Source organism: Meleagris gallopavo, chromosome 4 (genome assembly GCF_905368555.1).
Source record: "Meleagris gallopavo chromosome 4, MGAL_WU_HG_1.1, whole genome shotgun sequence".
NCBI lineage: Eukaryota > Metazoa > Chordata > Aves > Galliformes > Phasianidae > Meleagris > Meleagris gallopavo.
Genome location: NC_139407.1, coordinates 42,586,624 through 42,603,035, shown reverse-complemented (window position 1 = coordinate 42,603,035; position 16,412 = coordinate 42,586,624). Strand labels below are relative to the sequence as shown.

Here is a 16,412-nt window from a genome sequence, read left to right as displayed (position 1 = left end):
GGTCTGCACTACTTTAGGTCCTCCACTTTGTTGTCTAGGCTGATTCTAATCAATTTTCCAAAATCGAAGTCAAAAGAAAAACAGTTTTAAGATTTATGGTTTACTCATTAACTGTACTGCTTGAAAGGTTGTGTCATTACTTAGTGACACCATCAGTACTTTGTATCTATCCTTCTACTTTTTCACATTCATCCCTTCCGTACCTATCCACATACCAGATCCGTCCATTTCTCCAGAAATAAAGAGTTCACAAGTGATTCCCTTTTCACTGCGTTTCAGTTCAAGCTCTTTCTGCTAGTACTGCTGCTAGGAGACTCCTGCCAGAAGACAAGATCACCAAGAAAATCCTTGAAGGTCTCAAATGGGAAAATATACCAATGCATTGTTTATAGCAAGAGTTTAAGACATGATGCTATTTGCTATTTTGTCCTACCTTTGATTTCCTTCTCCTGAGACTAATATTTCAGCAAAAAGTTCAGATCTCCGCTTCTGTACTATTTCAGGACACCTTTCATTTCCAGCAGTATTCAGTATATCATTAGTACCATTAGTCCCAACACAGAGGGAAACACTCTACCACGACACTCTCATTCCACCAACTCCCTCCCCCATCACTGCCAGTCCATTGCTAAATCCAGCGATCCCTCTTGTACTTGGGACAGTTTCATTTTATTTGTTGTGACATTTCTTTTTGCTTTGCTTCTTCCTAGCTCTGTAACAAACTTGCCTCTAAATTCTAGTTTTCTTTTACTATCACTTATGGTTACTTTCAATACTTCCATCATGTAGGTGTTTTTTTTTTTTATATAAATATATATAACTATAAATATATTAAAAAAAATCTGTATATATATATATTAGTTCTTATATTTAAATTACTAAACATGAAATGGAATTCCTTTCCACAGATAATTCTCAGGCTTTTCTTCAGCTTCTGAACACTCCTTTCAGCACTCTTTCCATCAATGCATCAGATTTCTGCTTCCAGCTGCCTCTGTATTTGAACAATCACTTTATGAGTTGTAACAGACAGTTTTATTTAAACAATATATTCTTGGAAGGAAGAATAAATGCTGGAACATCAGCCAACTTTCAACCATCAGCATATTCACTGTGGTTGTTGATCAAGGAAAACTGCAATGAAATGTGAAGTTATTGACAGCTGAACATTATTGAAAGTAACAGTGAAAAACAAAAAACCCGTCACAGCCACTTTATATTGTCTACTTATCTAACAGCTCAGTAAACAATTACCCTGGTGTAAAGCCTGCTCCTAGTGGTGCAACCTGCTTCCCACTGCTTCTGGAAAGTTTTGTCAGTATGCCACTTCCAGGTCTGTGATGCTGCAACAGTTGTACAACAGGTTATTTACATTTCCAGACAGAGGCATGAGATCTACAGCTACTTAATGAGTGTTGCCTGATTCTTGGTGCTGGATCAAATTTTGGAGCACTGGGTAAAAATGAATTACATTTTTTTTCTATGGCAGCAAAACCCACAGCTATGCTGCATTTTCACACAGTAATTCTTCAGACTCTGGCCAGAAGCTTTGCCAGCAATCATCTCTTTATTTCTAGCTTTCCACCTTCTGCCTGCAAATTCAGTGTTCACAGCTCTGGCAGACCTCCTGGCAGGTGCAACATATCTTTTCTAGCAATTACAAGAACTCACAATATGACCTTTGCTCACTATGAAAAAGGTAGCAAAGCCTCTTCTCCACAAAAAGGGAATCACAGAGCATAGACAGACACTGCTTTTCAAAAGCTTCTAAGCTCAATCTCTTTGACCTCTTCTACTACTGGTAAATAGCTAGCCATGCTCTGTGCTTACATGGCTCTCTTTCAACTCTTAAAAGAAAGACTTTGCTTGTTCTCGCCTCTCTTAGAAAATTGGGGGGTAGCTACTTTTGACACAGAGCTCCCTAGATACACCAACTTTTCTCTCTCTCAAAACTTCTAAGTGCCAGACAGCTTTCTCACTGAACAACGTAATTGTACATTCTGATTCCCAAGTCTTAAAGTATTTAGCAGGTAGCCCACCATTGACAATAGCTACTTTATAAACCTTTAGTTTTTCTTGGAGACATACCCTTAATACCAGCCAAATATTCACATGTGATACAGACAAGACTTTTATACCTGGGTAACTGACATGTTAAGGAATTTTAACAAAATTCTGGAGATACCTATAAAATTACAAGCAAAAATCAGTTCTGCTGATTACAGTTTTTGCAACTGTTTTAGTGTAGTCTTACTAGAAAACACTTCAATGTTCCTAACAATTGCTTTCTTTGAAAGAATGTGCAGTTAATAGAAACTGATAAGTATAATTTTCAGCCATTCCTGCTACATGTTAAAGAGTAATCTCAAAGTTTTGTACTAGAACTAGGAATAAAATGTTAACAATTTACCATTATCAAGTTAAATATCTTCATTATAAAAAGGCAAAGTGATTGATGGATTAGTTTACATGGTCACCTGATACTATTGCATTTTTGTTAACGGTGTGGTCTGAAACACAATAAGGAATGCAATAAGGTCTGAAATGCCAGTGGGGGAAAAGAATTCTGCAGAAGATCATTTAAGTTCAAAAAGCAGCTACTCAAGGATCTCCCATACATGTGAAAATTTAGAGAAAAATTCTCGCTTTGTGATTTAGTCTGTAATTGTAGTTGTATTTAATTTCTCTGCTTTCTTCGTATTCTATCAACATTAAGACGCAGACTCTCACAAAGCAGCTGGAATCATAGGAAAGTCTCCAATAACTTGTTCATATGAGAAAGTTAGAAACAATCATCCCAACAGTTGCACAAACCAGCTCCGCAGAGGGGACACAATTCATTTCTCAAACTAAAAAGGGAAGAAAATGCACTCATCCCAAAACACATATTTATGCCAGGAATTAGTGAACATGCTTATTCTTGAAGAACAGATATCAAATGAATAGTATGTGTAAATTCAACAAAATCTCTATACTCAGGCTGGAAAGAACTAAGTATGAAAAGCTTAGAAGACTTCTTCAGAGAAAAGTCGCAATTTTTATTTGCTTTTCTGAAAACATGAATTAAAGAGTCTTTACATCGTATCATCAATTTGCCCCGCCCATGGAATTTTTCTTCTTTTGGTACCATAAATCCTTCTACTCTATCTCCTTATTTTCTAAATTCCTGGGGGGGAAAAAAAAAAAGCTTTTATTACTGACCTTGGCTAATCTTCTCATTCTGGCTGCTATTTCTTTTACTCTTGAAAACTTAAATAGTGGGTTTAAACAATTACTTAAACTCTGTGCTTTTTCTCAAGACCAGCCACCTGTAAAATTAGAACAATTTAAATTGCCATTACATGCCTAGCCTTTATTGGTTCTTGTGCTTCTTAGTCATCACTATCTTGCATTAGCTCACAACTTTATACTATTTCTGCAATTCATACTGACAGTTAGAAAGTGTTCTGTGGAGAGCTCAAATTACTGCCATGTAATTTGATGTAATGTAACAATCCTCAACATGTTACCAAGTAGTCTTCATGAAGTAGATTACATAGAAAGAGAGAGTAAGTGATCTGAGGTAGTTCCTATAGAGATGTTTTTATTGAGAAACTTCTTGGTAATAAGAACAGACATAGGAAACCATATTTTATACAAGATACCAGGAATACACATTACACTATGACCTTACTGATGTTTTATTAAAGATTATTTAAAGTCTATGCCCTAAAGAAACTAGCAAGTTTGACTGAAGTTATCTTTCTCCTCTTGTTAAATGAGGAGCCTGCTAACAAGACAGTCAGTCCCTTTTCTGACAAGACAATTGCATTTCCATTTGCTATAAGGTTGACTTGTCCAGACTTTCACTAGTACCTGGATTTTGTAATTTAATCAATCTGAACAATGGGTCTGTTTCAAACACTGCTTTATGAGTTCTAAACACTCTGGTCCCTACCTCATACTGCATTGGATGCTTCCACAGAAGTTCTACTCAGTAACTGATATGATGTATTCTATTTATTTCCTCCTGCTTGTTTGAGGCATTTACATATTTATTGACAGTTCAATGCATTAACAATATTCTACTGTTGACAACTTTGCTGTTCTCATCTGCCCTTTATCAGTCTCTGAACTCAGGTTTCTTTCATCAACCTTGGGAGATCAGTGGATCAAATAACTTGTCTTCCATTAAGTAATTATCTTACTGTTTCAATAGCATGTAGTTGTAGCACAATATTAATAGTAACTATTATTGAAATTTGAGAATAGGTTGATGCTTATTTACAGCTCTTAGGCAGTCCTTTAAAAATAACATAATAAAAACATCAGCAAAACAGCTTTTGTAAAAACAATTATAAAAGATTTTACTTGTGTTCTCAGTATGATCATACAACCAAAGACGCAGAAGAAAATGGACGAACTGGTTCTCACTTGCAGTATCTATCTGCTTTCACTTTTGCTCGCCTGCGTGGAAAGGGGAACGAAACAAAACATTAAAACTGACCGTTGCATCTGAACGTTTTATTTACTCTAAATCTTAAGCAGCCATCGAAAGCAGCTTTCTGTTTCGTTTCTCAAAGCAAACACAAAAAAACAACAACATTAAGGCTTCGCCAGTTAACTTTGTTTTCTTAAGGAGCTACAACTGTAGTGTGTAACATTAACCTTGTATGTCCTTTCAAGTCAGGACCTGTGTTCTGCCAGATCACTCTGAAGGATAGAATTCAAACTGAGTGAGAGCTGGAACTGATACTCAATCTATGACGGCTGTGGTGAATTTTTTCACACCTCTTACAATTACAAGTTCTCAGAAGCAGTCTTCTGCATTTTCCACTTAATGAATTAATGTATGAAAATTTATACCATACAAAACATTTTAAAAGTTCAAGACTGTTTCTGTATTCTTGGCTCCCCGGGGAAATAAGAGATTTATTCTCACTAAATAACCTGAAGACTTCTTAATAAGTGCTATTTCTCCTCAAAATGCAGCTCTCCCCTTTCCAAAAGTACTATGGGTACTGAAAAAGTAAGAAGCTTAATTCTTGTTATTAAAAAGAGTCATTCCTCACCTCCTCTGTACTCAGTAAACTGAGCAAACCTAGAGATGCCCGAATGATTCAGTTCTGATGAATTTCCCAACCCAGAAATTTCAGGTAAATATGTGAAAATTTGGAGAGTAATAACAACAAAAATGCATATGACTTGCTGCAATATCTTGACCTGGAAGTGCTCATATCTGCACCTCCTCTCCGCCCTTCCCTCCATGAAACCTATCTGTTTTTTGTATCCAATTTTACTGTAACCCTATCTCCCAATAACTTTTAAATTAGTGTTATTCTACATCAAAGTACCTGTCAAGCAGTGCTTCATGAAAAGTGCCTTCTTTCCTGGCTTTTCGGAGGGCTTTTGTATCTTCTTTGCTTACTTTCAGCTTTTTGTCTTGGAAACTTTGGAATTTCTTTCTGTAAGGGGAAAAAACGTTAAGAATTATAACTTATTTCAAGTTCTGTATTTCAATAAAAACAACTGTGATGAATATCTTGCAGTAGACAACTGGCCTAATAAAAATCTAACAAGCTATCACACTACCAGAGGTGCACTAAAATGTGAAAACTACTCAGTTTTTTGGGGCACTGAGTGGGAACAACACCATGCATGATTAATGTGATACAGTTAAAAGTTCTGAAGAACATCAATTCCTTCACCTACTAGCAAAACAAGACAGGAATGAAGGTGCATTGGGTGTATGTGGCAAGGTGTTGGTAGTGAGGAGGCTGCAGGTGCGACTCCTGTGGGAAGAGGCCAGGAACTGCCCCATGCTAAACAGACCCACTATGTGGTAAACCTGAGTCTATTTAGCAGAGCTGGTGATGCCTCTGTGAAACCATCTAAGAAAGGACAAAGATGCCACACAAGCAGAGGAGAGGAAGAAAAACTGTGGTAAGTAAATGTGGTATGAACACCAAGGACAAAGAGGAGTGATCCAGGTGCCTAAGCTGATATTCCCCTACAGCCAGTGAAGAGGATCACATTAGAGCAGGGGAACACACAGAATGAAGGTGTGGAAAAGAGAAACTATCCTGTACTGGCCAGTCCCCAGTTGGGCGGTAGGTGTGGAGGAGTCTGGATTGAAGTTGAGCTTGGGAGTAGGGGGAAAGATAGGTATTTTAATTTTTGCTTGTCTCTCTTACTACCCATATCTGTAGTAAGAGGCAATACATTAATTTCCCCCAAAGTTCTCTGTGACGTTAACTAGTAAGCAACCTCCTTCTGTTTATCTTGTCCTATGAACCTTCTCATCTGATTTTATGCCCTTTTGCCTCCATGTAGGAGGAAGTAAGCAACCAGCTGGTTGGGAGTTTGACCCTTTCATCAAAGAAGCTCCCAAAGAAAAGAGGAAGAAGTTACTTAAACCTGTTAATAGCTCTCAACTACATACACATAGTTGATTTCACACTGTTTAACATTTCCTTTGTCTTCCTGGGGAACATCATCTTTCTTCTTAGTTTCTCTTTCAGCACAAGTTCGAATCTATTCATTGAGAAGAAAATACATAATAGAAAATGTCTTCTTTAGCTTGCAATTTTTGATAAAAAAAAAAAAAGACAATATATCCTTCATAACCAAACGAGAGTCACATAACTTTAAGTTCTCAGCTTTCAGACTGGTTAACTATTAACTATTGGTTAACTAGGAAAAGTAGCAATATAAGCAAGAACTTCCTATAGTACAGGAAAGGATTAAGGATAGTGCTTCAAAATACTGTAAGATGTAATTCCACCCTCAAAGAAGCACCATTACAATTGTTAAGAGTTATCAAGAATAAAATGTATTTCTGAGAGATTGAGTCCATAGTATTATTGCTCTGACTAATACACACTTCTCTCTATCTGCAGGCATGTTTTTCAAGTCCAAACGAAGTATTTCCACATCCTCTTACATGAAATCTCTGCACCAGCACCACTCTGGATAACCCTTCTCTGCTGCTGGTTCAGCCAGAATACATTATCTTGTACCAAGCAGTTCAGAATTATCTGGTGTATCAGAGAGGGTTCTACCCACCAGTTCTTTAGTGGTATAAGTATTTCCAGTAGATAGGTAAGTGCCTCAGTTTAGGCATTCCTGGAGCCTCTTTTGTGGCCAAATCACTTGGTAGCTTACAGAAAACAACTGTATCTGTATGCCCTCAGTAAACTGTAGCATAGAAGTTCTTGGGTAAGCTTGAATATCGATGCTAGGCCTGTATTAATTGTAGAATATGGTAACTACCTTTATCATTTCTTCTTCCCCTGCAGTTTTGCTTTTGGCTTCTATGTCTCCATCTTCATTACACCTGATAAAACGACTGTTTGCTGCTAGTAATGCCATTTTTTTCTGCAGAAATATCATATACTGTTAGTATAAAATTTGTATATAAACCTTAATGATAACATTGATTCCTTACAATACAACAGAAAGCTCTGTATGTGTATTCTGTTCTTTTACATGTAGACATTTAACAGCTAGTTGGCTTCTCCATTCTTAATTCCTATATAGCTGCCACAATGCAGAAACTTGAAGTACATAAAAAAAATTCCTAAAGAAATACAAAAACTACTTTGTACTTGGGAAAGCAGAAGATAAAAACTTAAAATATGAAAGATACTGCAAAAAGGCAACTGGTAAATAACATTTTACTGCCTGTCAATACAGATCGCAAGTCAAAATACAGTCAGATGCTAGGAACATTGAATGAATTATGCTAAGCAGCTTACATCTTGGAAGACAGGTTCCCATTGCTCTCTTGATCCTATAGCATCTGAACGCCCGACAACAAGTCCATCTGAATTTATACCCAGGTATTTCCCATAACCAGACTTCAGAGCAATCCTCAAAGGGAAAATGCAGGGAAACAATGAAGAACATCTTGATTTAAAGCAATTCACAATTTTCAATGAATCAAAAATATGTTATTAGTATGCAATGTATTTTAAGAAAATATAAAAACAGGTATTCATATCAGAAACAAAGAAAACAAATATCAAAGCTTGTAACATTTTGTTACAGTAGTTACCTTGTATCAGACAGCTTCACAGCAGTAAACTGTTCAGGAGGACTAGGGCCTTCATCATCTTAGGAATGAATCTTCCATTAGTTACGTAATACGTGTTACACACAGTATTTAACCTGTTAACACTACAGTTTCAAACAAGCTGAAAAACAATACAACTGCCACTGCTAAGTACTATGGAAATCTGCAATACTGCTTTTCTTTAAAAATTCCTTTAGAATATCCATATTCTTAAAGAAAAACAATGGAGGTGCTTACTTACATTCAAGTAAAACAGCACAAATATAACCCTTGTTCTAAGGAATTTACAGTCAAGAATGTTTTGTAATTCTCCAGGTGATGTGGAAAACCATAATTTCATTGTAATATTATTTTCTCAATAACAAAATTACAGTTTGTCTCCAGCAACAGAGCCCTAAACCCTAAAAAGCTACCAGCCTCTCCATTCCTCAAAACCAAAGTGAGATAATACTGTCATTGCTGGTTTGAACTCACTCTGTTCAAAACACACTGTGAGGGTCGTGGAGCATTTCTTGTCTGACTGATGGTTGAGACTTAAAGTAGAAGACAAGCTCACCCCCTCCATACCAGTGCCATACACCATACCACATTTGCACAGTGGCAAAACCAATACATTCTGAGGAGGATGCAGCAATAATGCTTTAAACTCATTTGCCTCGAGTTTCATTCTCAAATTGATACCATAAAGATTTTAAAGAATTTAATAAGTTACATTGCTTTTTATCCAGTAACAAGTGATCATCTCCAACGTGGTTCAATTTATTATAGAAATAAAACAGCAAGAAGAAATAAGTGAAACTGATTGTTAGTCATTAGGTTTCAGTCATGCTACAGCCAAGATTACTGCATTATTTGTAATGAACTGCCTTTAGCTGTAAAACTGTTTGCCTTTGAACGATACTACATTTATGCTTTTCATTACTGAAACTGCTTTTTTCCAAATTTCCTGAAACAAACCTTTGTGTGGTGCTCCAAGCGTAAACAAGCCATTATCAAGGGCATGGATGTAAGCTCCTTTATCCATTTCTATAGCTATAGTTCCTGTAATTTCACCGAAATTACTGACAGCCCACCAGTTTCCTAAAACAAACAAAATAACCATCACAGTTAATGGAGTAATCACAAGTTCTGACTGCATTTAGTTCAGGAGTCATTATTTCTGTATCTACTCACAGACTTGACATCCTATAGATAATGATAGCATTTTAAGATTTTTGTGCGTTATTTTATAATACCCAGCCAATTTAATGGTGTTGCTGCTGGAACAGGCTATCCTGCTGTTCTATCCACCTTCCTATCCCTAATCACTGGCTCCTGTTCTCCATTCCTCTGTAGTGCTGTAACACCACAGAGCACTTAGATTCATCCAGCTGATCCAGCTGAAGATAACCTTGCAAGGAAGGTGGTTTTTTTTTTATTATGGACCAGCCTCCTGCAGTTTTGCAGTTACAGCCAATTACTACATATCCAACACAACAGAAACCTTTAAGTTATCTTCTGTGAAATTACTTCATACAAATGGCAGCTCTTGGACTTATGATGTTTCCAGCCTGAACAACATTTGTACATTTGAGCTTCATAGAGTTCTACTAACGTAGCCCTGCCCACATGCATGAACTAGAATTAGTGTTTATATATTTAAACAGGTAACATATCTTTCTATTATCTTAAAAATATTTTCTGCCTAATTAAGATAATTATTTTTAATTAATTAAAATATGATGTCTTTTTTCCTCATGGTAAATTCAGCAAATCTATCTTTCTTAAGCAGAAATAATCTTCCCCTATCTTTATAGAACACATGGAGCAAATTTGCTTATCCTGTAGAGTCACAGCTTGCTGATCAGTGAATGACAGAATTACAGGTGTTGGAAGGGACCTCAAGAGATCACTGAGTCCAACCCTCTGCTAAAGCAAGTACCCTAAAATAAGTCACACAGGTAGGCATCTAGACAAGTCTTGAGTATCTCCATAGAAGGAGACTCCACAACCTCTCTGGGCAACCTATTCTAGTGCTCTGTCACCCTTATCACAAAGAAGCTCTTCTGCATGTTTGTATGGAACTTTCCTACATTCAGATTTTAAGCCATTGCTCCCTGAGCAATGCAAATTCATCAGCATATGAATTTTTCAAAATCTCTTCCAGCATTTTCTTTTGAAATTGAAGTAAACTAAGAAATGCAAAACACCTGAGATGTTTGGTGAAGCACAATTATCTTCTCATCTATGGTCTCTTAACAGAGAAATAGGCACAAATTCCCTTGCAGTGCCTTAGCACAAAATAGAAAATGACATTTATCCTGCTAGGAGCGCGGTGCTACAGTATACATCTGCATCTCTTGTGACTGAATGTATTTTAGCTGTTTTTGTGAAGTGAATTATGGTAAATTAAGGACAAACAGCACTGAAGGGCAGTCTGTTATCTCTCAAAACCATACAGTTTGATCCTCCTCTCTTAGGAAAAAAAAGTGAAGTTACAGTTGGATACAAAATAACATTTATGTCTTTGGCTTCAATTAACAGTAGCAAATTTATAGTGTGAACACATAACAGCAGTATGACAAACTAGAACAAATAAACAAGCTAACAAAAACCTCCTTCCAGAAGGACTGAAGGTATGAGTGAAGTAAAGAACTCGGGCAAAAAGTAATTACTGCTGAGTAAGAATAGAAAGCACAGGTTCTCCAAACTAGGAAAACATCAAGTAACATAAGACACGTTATTCATGTAGAAATATATAGAAGAGCATTATAAGTCTTCCTACAGCAAATACTTCTGAAAACAAAACAAAACAACAACAACAAAAAAAACCAAAACAAGATCCAAGCAAATAAAGAGCTTGAGACTATATATGAACATACTTGAGCAAAAAAAGAGGCTAGAAAGACTCTAACTTACAAACATGGTGACAAGTGACTACAAACCTGAACACAGGGTACACTTTAAGAGTCCTATGACAATCTTTTCCACTTCTGCTGTCCCCTAAAGCTGCCACAAAGTCACGTAACTCCCAGAAAGCTGCTTACCAACGATATCAAGTTGTTCTTCTGCATCCTCATCCCTTTTCCTTTTCTTGTTCTTGTGCTTTTTCTTGCTGCAAAGGGTGACGTAAAAAAAAAATAAGAGCACACCTCCGATGCACCTCCCCCGGCAGCCAGCGCCGTGCCGTGGTCTGGCTCCCAGGAGCGGAGCCACAAGCAGCCTCACCTCTTCTCCTTCGTCCCTTTGAGAACGAGCTTAGTGGACTTGACGCAGGAGTACTCCGCCATGTCTGGCTACGGCAGGCGCAGCGGGACACGGCGCTGTGCCACGGACGGAAGCCGCCGAGTGGCAAACTTCCTCCGCGCCCGCTCCGCCAGGGCTCGCGCCACGCCTGCGCTTTCCCGCCTGGTGGCAGCGCGCGCTCCGCGAGCGTGGCGGAGAAAGTTAGGCGGGGGAGTTTGCGCTGTCCGACATTTTGGCTTTGCCTGCGCTGCGTTGAGGGAAGGAGAGTTGTTTGAATCCGCACATAAAATATTTAATGTAGTTAGTGTGTATAAGTAACAAAAAGTTTTATTTTTTTTTAATTAAAGCATAAAAGAAAGAGGGCAACAAAAACATGAAACTAGCAGAATGAGTTTTAAAATCATATCACCCTTTGCCTTTTGCTTCTAGCTCTGCTTGAGTTGCCCTAGTTCTTTGCAGAGCTGCTAAACCCTCAGTGGTAGGGAACAAAGAGCCTACCAAATCCTTCTGGTGTGTGCTGGGGCTCACCGAGGTGCCTGGCAGATACTGCTGAGATGCGTGCTGTCGTCCATCATAAGGGCAGGTGCATAGCGCACCGTTTGGGGGCAGCCACCTCACCAAGTGGCAGAGTGATGGCATGGCAGAACGAAGTACGAGGCTACACTGGAGCAGAGCTTCGAGGGAAGTCCAAGAGGATAAGCCATGGAAACGAAGCTTGTAAGTCTGCCAAACGTGCTATATTTGGAGCATAATGAGCTTTATGACAGTTGTTCCCATCCATGTAGCTACTTGGCATGCCACAGAGTAAAATCCATCCTCTGGCTTTCCTGTAGGGCGCTGCCAGCTTTCTCTTGGTGTGGTAAGCTTCCCATCCTCTCAACAAATACCTTCTTCATTTGGGAAAATTCTCCCTAACACATGTATAATTGGGGTTCAAAGTAGAGCAGTCATTTGTAATGTGTGTTTTGTCATCTAGCCTGTTAATTAAAGGGGTTTAGCGTTCCAAAGTTTGTTTGCCTCTGATGATACTGGATGGTAAAATGTTAGATACCATCTCTGCCAGATCTTCCCTTGCAGACATACACAAGCATGTGCATTGTATTAATAACTTTTGATTTCTGATTTTATTACCTACTGAGGGTTGCAAAGGTTCTAGAAGTAATAAGTGAGATTCTTAAATACGGTTATGTCAAGACTTTTAAAATCACTGAAATCATGCCAGATGGTAGAACTCCACACCTGTAGCTTTTCCCAGTGAATGACCCTGGAGTTTGTTGATGACTGCAGCTGTCTTCTGCAGGTGCTTTGATTGGACCTAGGACGCTGTTATTTCTAATTGAAATGCTTTTAACTTTTATCTATGTGCCTAATATGAATAACCTCATTTTGGGGGGGCTGTGAAGTTGTATGGGAATAGTTACATCTGCTGTGAAAATATCTGGAATGGGGTTTCAGGAGTTTTTGGCAGGTCTCCCATTTTTGAGCTTTGGAGAGAAGGAGGTGGGAAAAGGTAATGACTTAAGTGATACTTGAGTCAAGCTGTTCATGTCTGTAAATTCAGAATTTTATTTATTTATTTTTGTGTGTGTGTCCTAAGTAGGCTACATTCCTGCTTATGTCTTTATCTGTTGCACTTTGTTAGTGAAAGATACTCCTCTCCGTGGTCAATCTTTGGGAAGTAGGTAACTTGAAGCAAGGTGCTGCTATATAGACAATATGTGACTTTATAGATTTATTGATTTGCTAGTCCCTGGAACTTGAATTTTGCAAATAGTTCTTCAAATAAAAACTGAAAAAGCAGAGACTAATATTACTTTGGGCAGTGATGGACTCCTTGCTGATGACTTCTGATTTCTTAATGAAACTAAAATCAGGGAATTATTGTGTTTGCAAATGCTTATATCCAGTCAGGCTGTGAAGGTCATGTATGCCTTACTAAATGTGAAGGGCCAGAGAACATCCAAATTTCCAAATAGAAGACGGAAACCTGGTTATGCTATTAGTATTCCATTCATTGTTTTAAACCATATCCTCACATATATTCTATTTTCTGTTTTCATCTTTCTAGAGGTTATTGCCTGACTTCTAGAATCATTTTGGTACTGTCAATTTAGGATTTTACAACCAGTAATAGAATAGTTGTTACTTTGTTTCCTTCCTTGGTTTTGGGGGTAGATAAAATGTCTTATTCACTGCCAAAACATTTGAGTCAGTATATTCATCTTTTTATACTATGATCTCTTGTCTGCAGGCCATAGGAAACTAAGTCAAGCCTCAGCACTAAGCAATTTTAGCAATGGTGAATGACTGTCATTCATCATTAAATATTTTTGTAGCTGCTTCTGAACAAATACACCTATAAGGGAATAGGATAAATAAGAGAGCAATTTGTATAGGAGTTAGTGAAAATGAGTGGAGCAAAAGAATGCCTGTCAGCATGCTGATCAGTCTGCTTCAAGATTGCGTGATAAGTTTTCCTTAAGTGTCTTTGGTTGTTTTGGATATTCTTTTTTTTCTTTATTTTCCTTTTCAGGCCTTGATTCTATGAAGAGAAAATCTTCAGGGGCCCTCAATTATTTTCATAACTCTGATTCTTCAACTTGACCACTTTATTTGTGATTGATTTTATTTTTTGACTGCTTAATTGAGCAGCCTTAGCATCTCGGGGGTGTTTGTAAACGCTCATTACAGTGGGCCTGTGTAGATTGATTCACTGTTACTAGCACTTTAAAGAATATAAACGCTTTCCTGGAAGGGAGGAAAAGGTGATATCTGTGTATTTTATGAAACAAGAGAGTTTTGACTGCTTCTGGTTAAGAATATAAAGCATTGTTTAAGAGGCATTTCCAAGTTCAACATTTTTAAAAATTACCCATGCTAGACTGTTTTTATTTTTTTCCTCGTTGACTTAAAGTAAACAAAAGCAATTCATAACAGTTTGTATTTCAAAGTATATGTATGTATATTACTTGATGGAAGCACGTTAGCTGTATATTTTGTTGTTTGTCCACCAGATGCTGCTGTAGCTGCAAAAATAAGTGCAGGTTAAGAAATTTCAAAATACAAGTAGTTTTATTTTTTTTACAGGTCATCCTTACATATCCTGATCCTGGAAATAATTTTTACACACATCTTACATTTATGCATTTGGAATAGTCCCAGTGAGTTGAATTAAGCAACTCACTCTGTGTTAAGCATGCCTGTAAGCTTTTTTACAGTGCGATCGTATCAGTTGTGCTTGCTATTTTAATTTCCCCGTCATGTAGAGACAGATGAACAGATAGAAGATTAGAGACCATACATTTTTTATTTTAAAAGAAATGTATATATGTATATACTTTTTTTTTTTTTTTTTTTCAGGCTCTCAAAATATATCTGGTTGTTAATTCATGTATTTTAGGTTTCTTTTTTTTAACTTAGTGAGTCCTAATGGCAACTGCCATCTCTATGGTGTATATATAAGTAGACAATGAAATCTTTTCCTCCAGGGTAAAGTGATGCCATCAATCAGAAAACTGTATCTAAAATGGTACCACTTTAGAAAAGCCATTCAAACTCTAATTTGCTAGTTAGTATTTTTGAAATTAAAACAGTCTCAAATGTACTGGCTACAATTGTTTAAAACAATACAGCAGTTCATTTTCCTTATGGAGGTGGAAATAAATGGAGCCTTTGCATTTACAAATGTAGAAAACAAATCACTTTTTTTTAATGACTGGATTTTTCTGCCAGTTTGGAATTTGCCGTGTGTGTATTTTATTTTGAATACCTAAAGAGTGAAATCATTTGCCATCTCTCATGCAGATGGGGCGGATTGGCTGAGGTGTCAATGGCAAAATGTGCACTTTCATCACTTGAGTTTAAGGATCATTACAGTGTCTCCTATAAGCACCCTGAATTGATGAAAGCGGAGAACTGAACCTGAGTTCTCGTGGGCATAGCCCAGTGTCACAAGAGCCTGGAGAAAGGCCTGGACCAAAACATGGACATTTTGGAGTTTTCTTCTGCCTATTTAAACTCACATTAGAAGATATAAAAATACCTCTCCTAACCAAATAAACTTGAATTTGCTTTCTTGGATAGCAGAGTTGACAAATAGCCTATATAGTTGTTTTTTTTTTGTTGTTGTTGTTTGGTTTTTTGTTTTGTTTTGTTTTGTTTTTGCTTTCATTTGTAAGTATGGGACCCTTGTGAAATGTCTAAGCTACTAACTGATGTAACAGCCAAGACTGATATAGTTTTGTGTACTCATTTAGGATTGAAATCTGATGTGAGTTAGAACCAGAGCAACTACATTTTAATTTTTCCCCGTGGGACAAAGTACATGCACTGAAATGTTGCAGTGGTTTCTCATAATGTTCTGCAGCAGTTGTTTGAGAGTGTTGGTGCATCCCCAGGACATGATGGTTCATACCACAGTGACATGACAGATGCATATAAGAATTGATTTGATTCTTGGCACTTCATATGCTGAAAATACTTTTTAAATAACATTTCAATTTAAAATACGACCTGAAATTACCTTTTAAAAACCTTTTTAAAATGGTAATGTTAGGTTTTTAGCACAGATAAGTAAATATTTTTGAAATGGCACTTCTACCTACTACACTATAAACTGAGCAGTAGAGTGTTTGAAAAATAGAAGAGGTTCTGAGTTTGTCAGGAGCAGGATGGAGCCCCAGCTTAGGCCCTCACTGCTCAGCGTCCCTGGTTTAGAGATCCTGTGGTTGTGGCTTCTCAGCTTCTCTTTGCTTGCTCCCTCCCACACTTTATTCCTCCCATGCTCTGTGAAATTATTGCAGCTACCTTTTTGAAACTATCCAGGCTTTCCTAAATTCTGTTTTCCCAGACGTTGAGACCACTGCTCTACAGTTTGGCAGTGGGGGACAGAGCACTCACCGAAGTTGCTTTCTGTAGGGTACTGAGGGTATGAAAAGAGAGATGAATGGGTAACCTTGACCCTCATGGAGAAAGAAGTCTGTGCAAAATACTCATAGTAAATCATAGGACAGTAATGACTGAAAAATCAAGCTGTGTTGCTTCTAGTGCTTAAGAAACTACTGCTATATAATGTATATATATATATTTTTTAATGAGATTGAAGTTTGATTCTGCAAGTTGACTATATTTGAAG

General features: G+C 37.4%; 1 protein-coding gene across 1 annotated transcript; it reads right to left on the bottom strand.

The window, feature by feature from the left end:
• Window positions 1-3,558: 3,558 nt before the first annotated feature.
• FRG1 (FSHD region gene 1) lies at window positions 3,559-11,413 on the bottom strand. The gene is made up of 9 exons (XM_003205790.5): window positions 11,261-11,413; window positions 11,080-11,147; window positions 9,011-9,133; window positions 8,036-8,093; window positions 7,737-7,851; window positions 7,252-7,356; window positions 6,422-6,513; window positions 5,334-5,444; window positions 3,559-4,446 (listed from the first exon to the last, which is right to left on the bottom strand). Exons 1-9 carry the CDS (start codon window positions 11,320-11,322, stop codon window positions 4,410-4,412), a joined length of 771 nt encoding a protein of 256 aa, XP_003205838.1. The 5' UTR covers window positions 11,323-11,413; the 3' UTR covers window positions 3,559-4,409.
• Window positions 11,414-16,412: the final 4,999 nt, after the last annotated feature.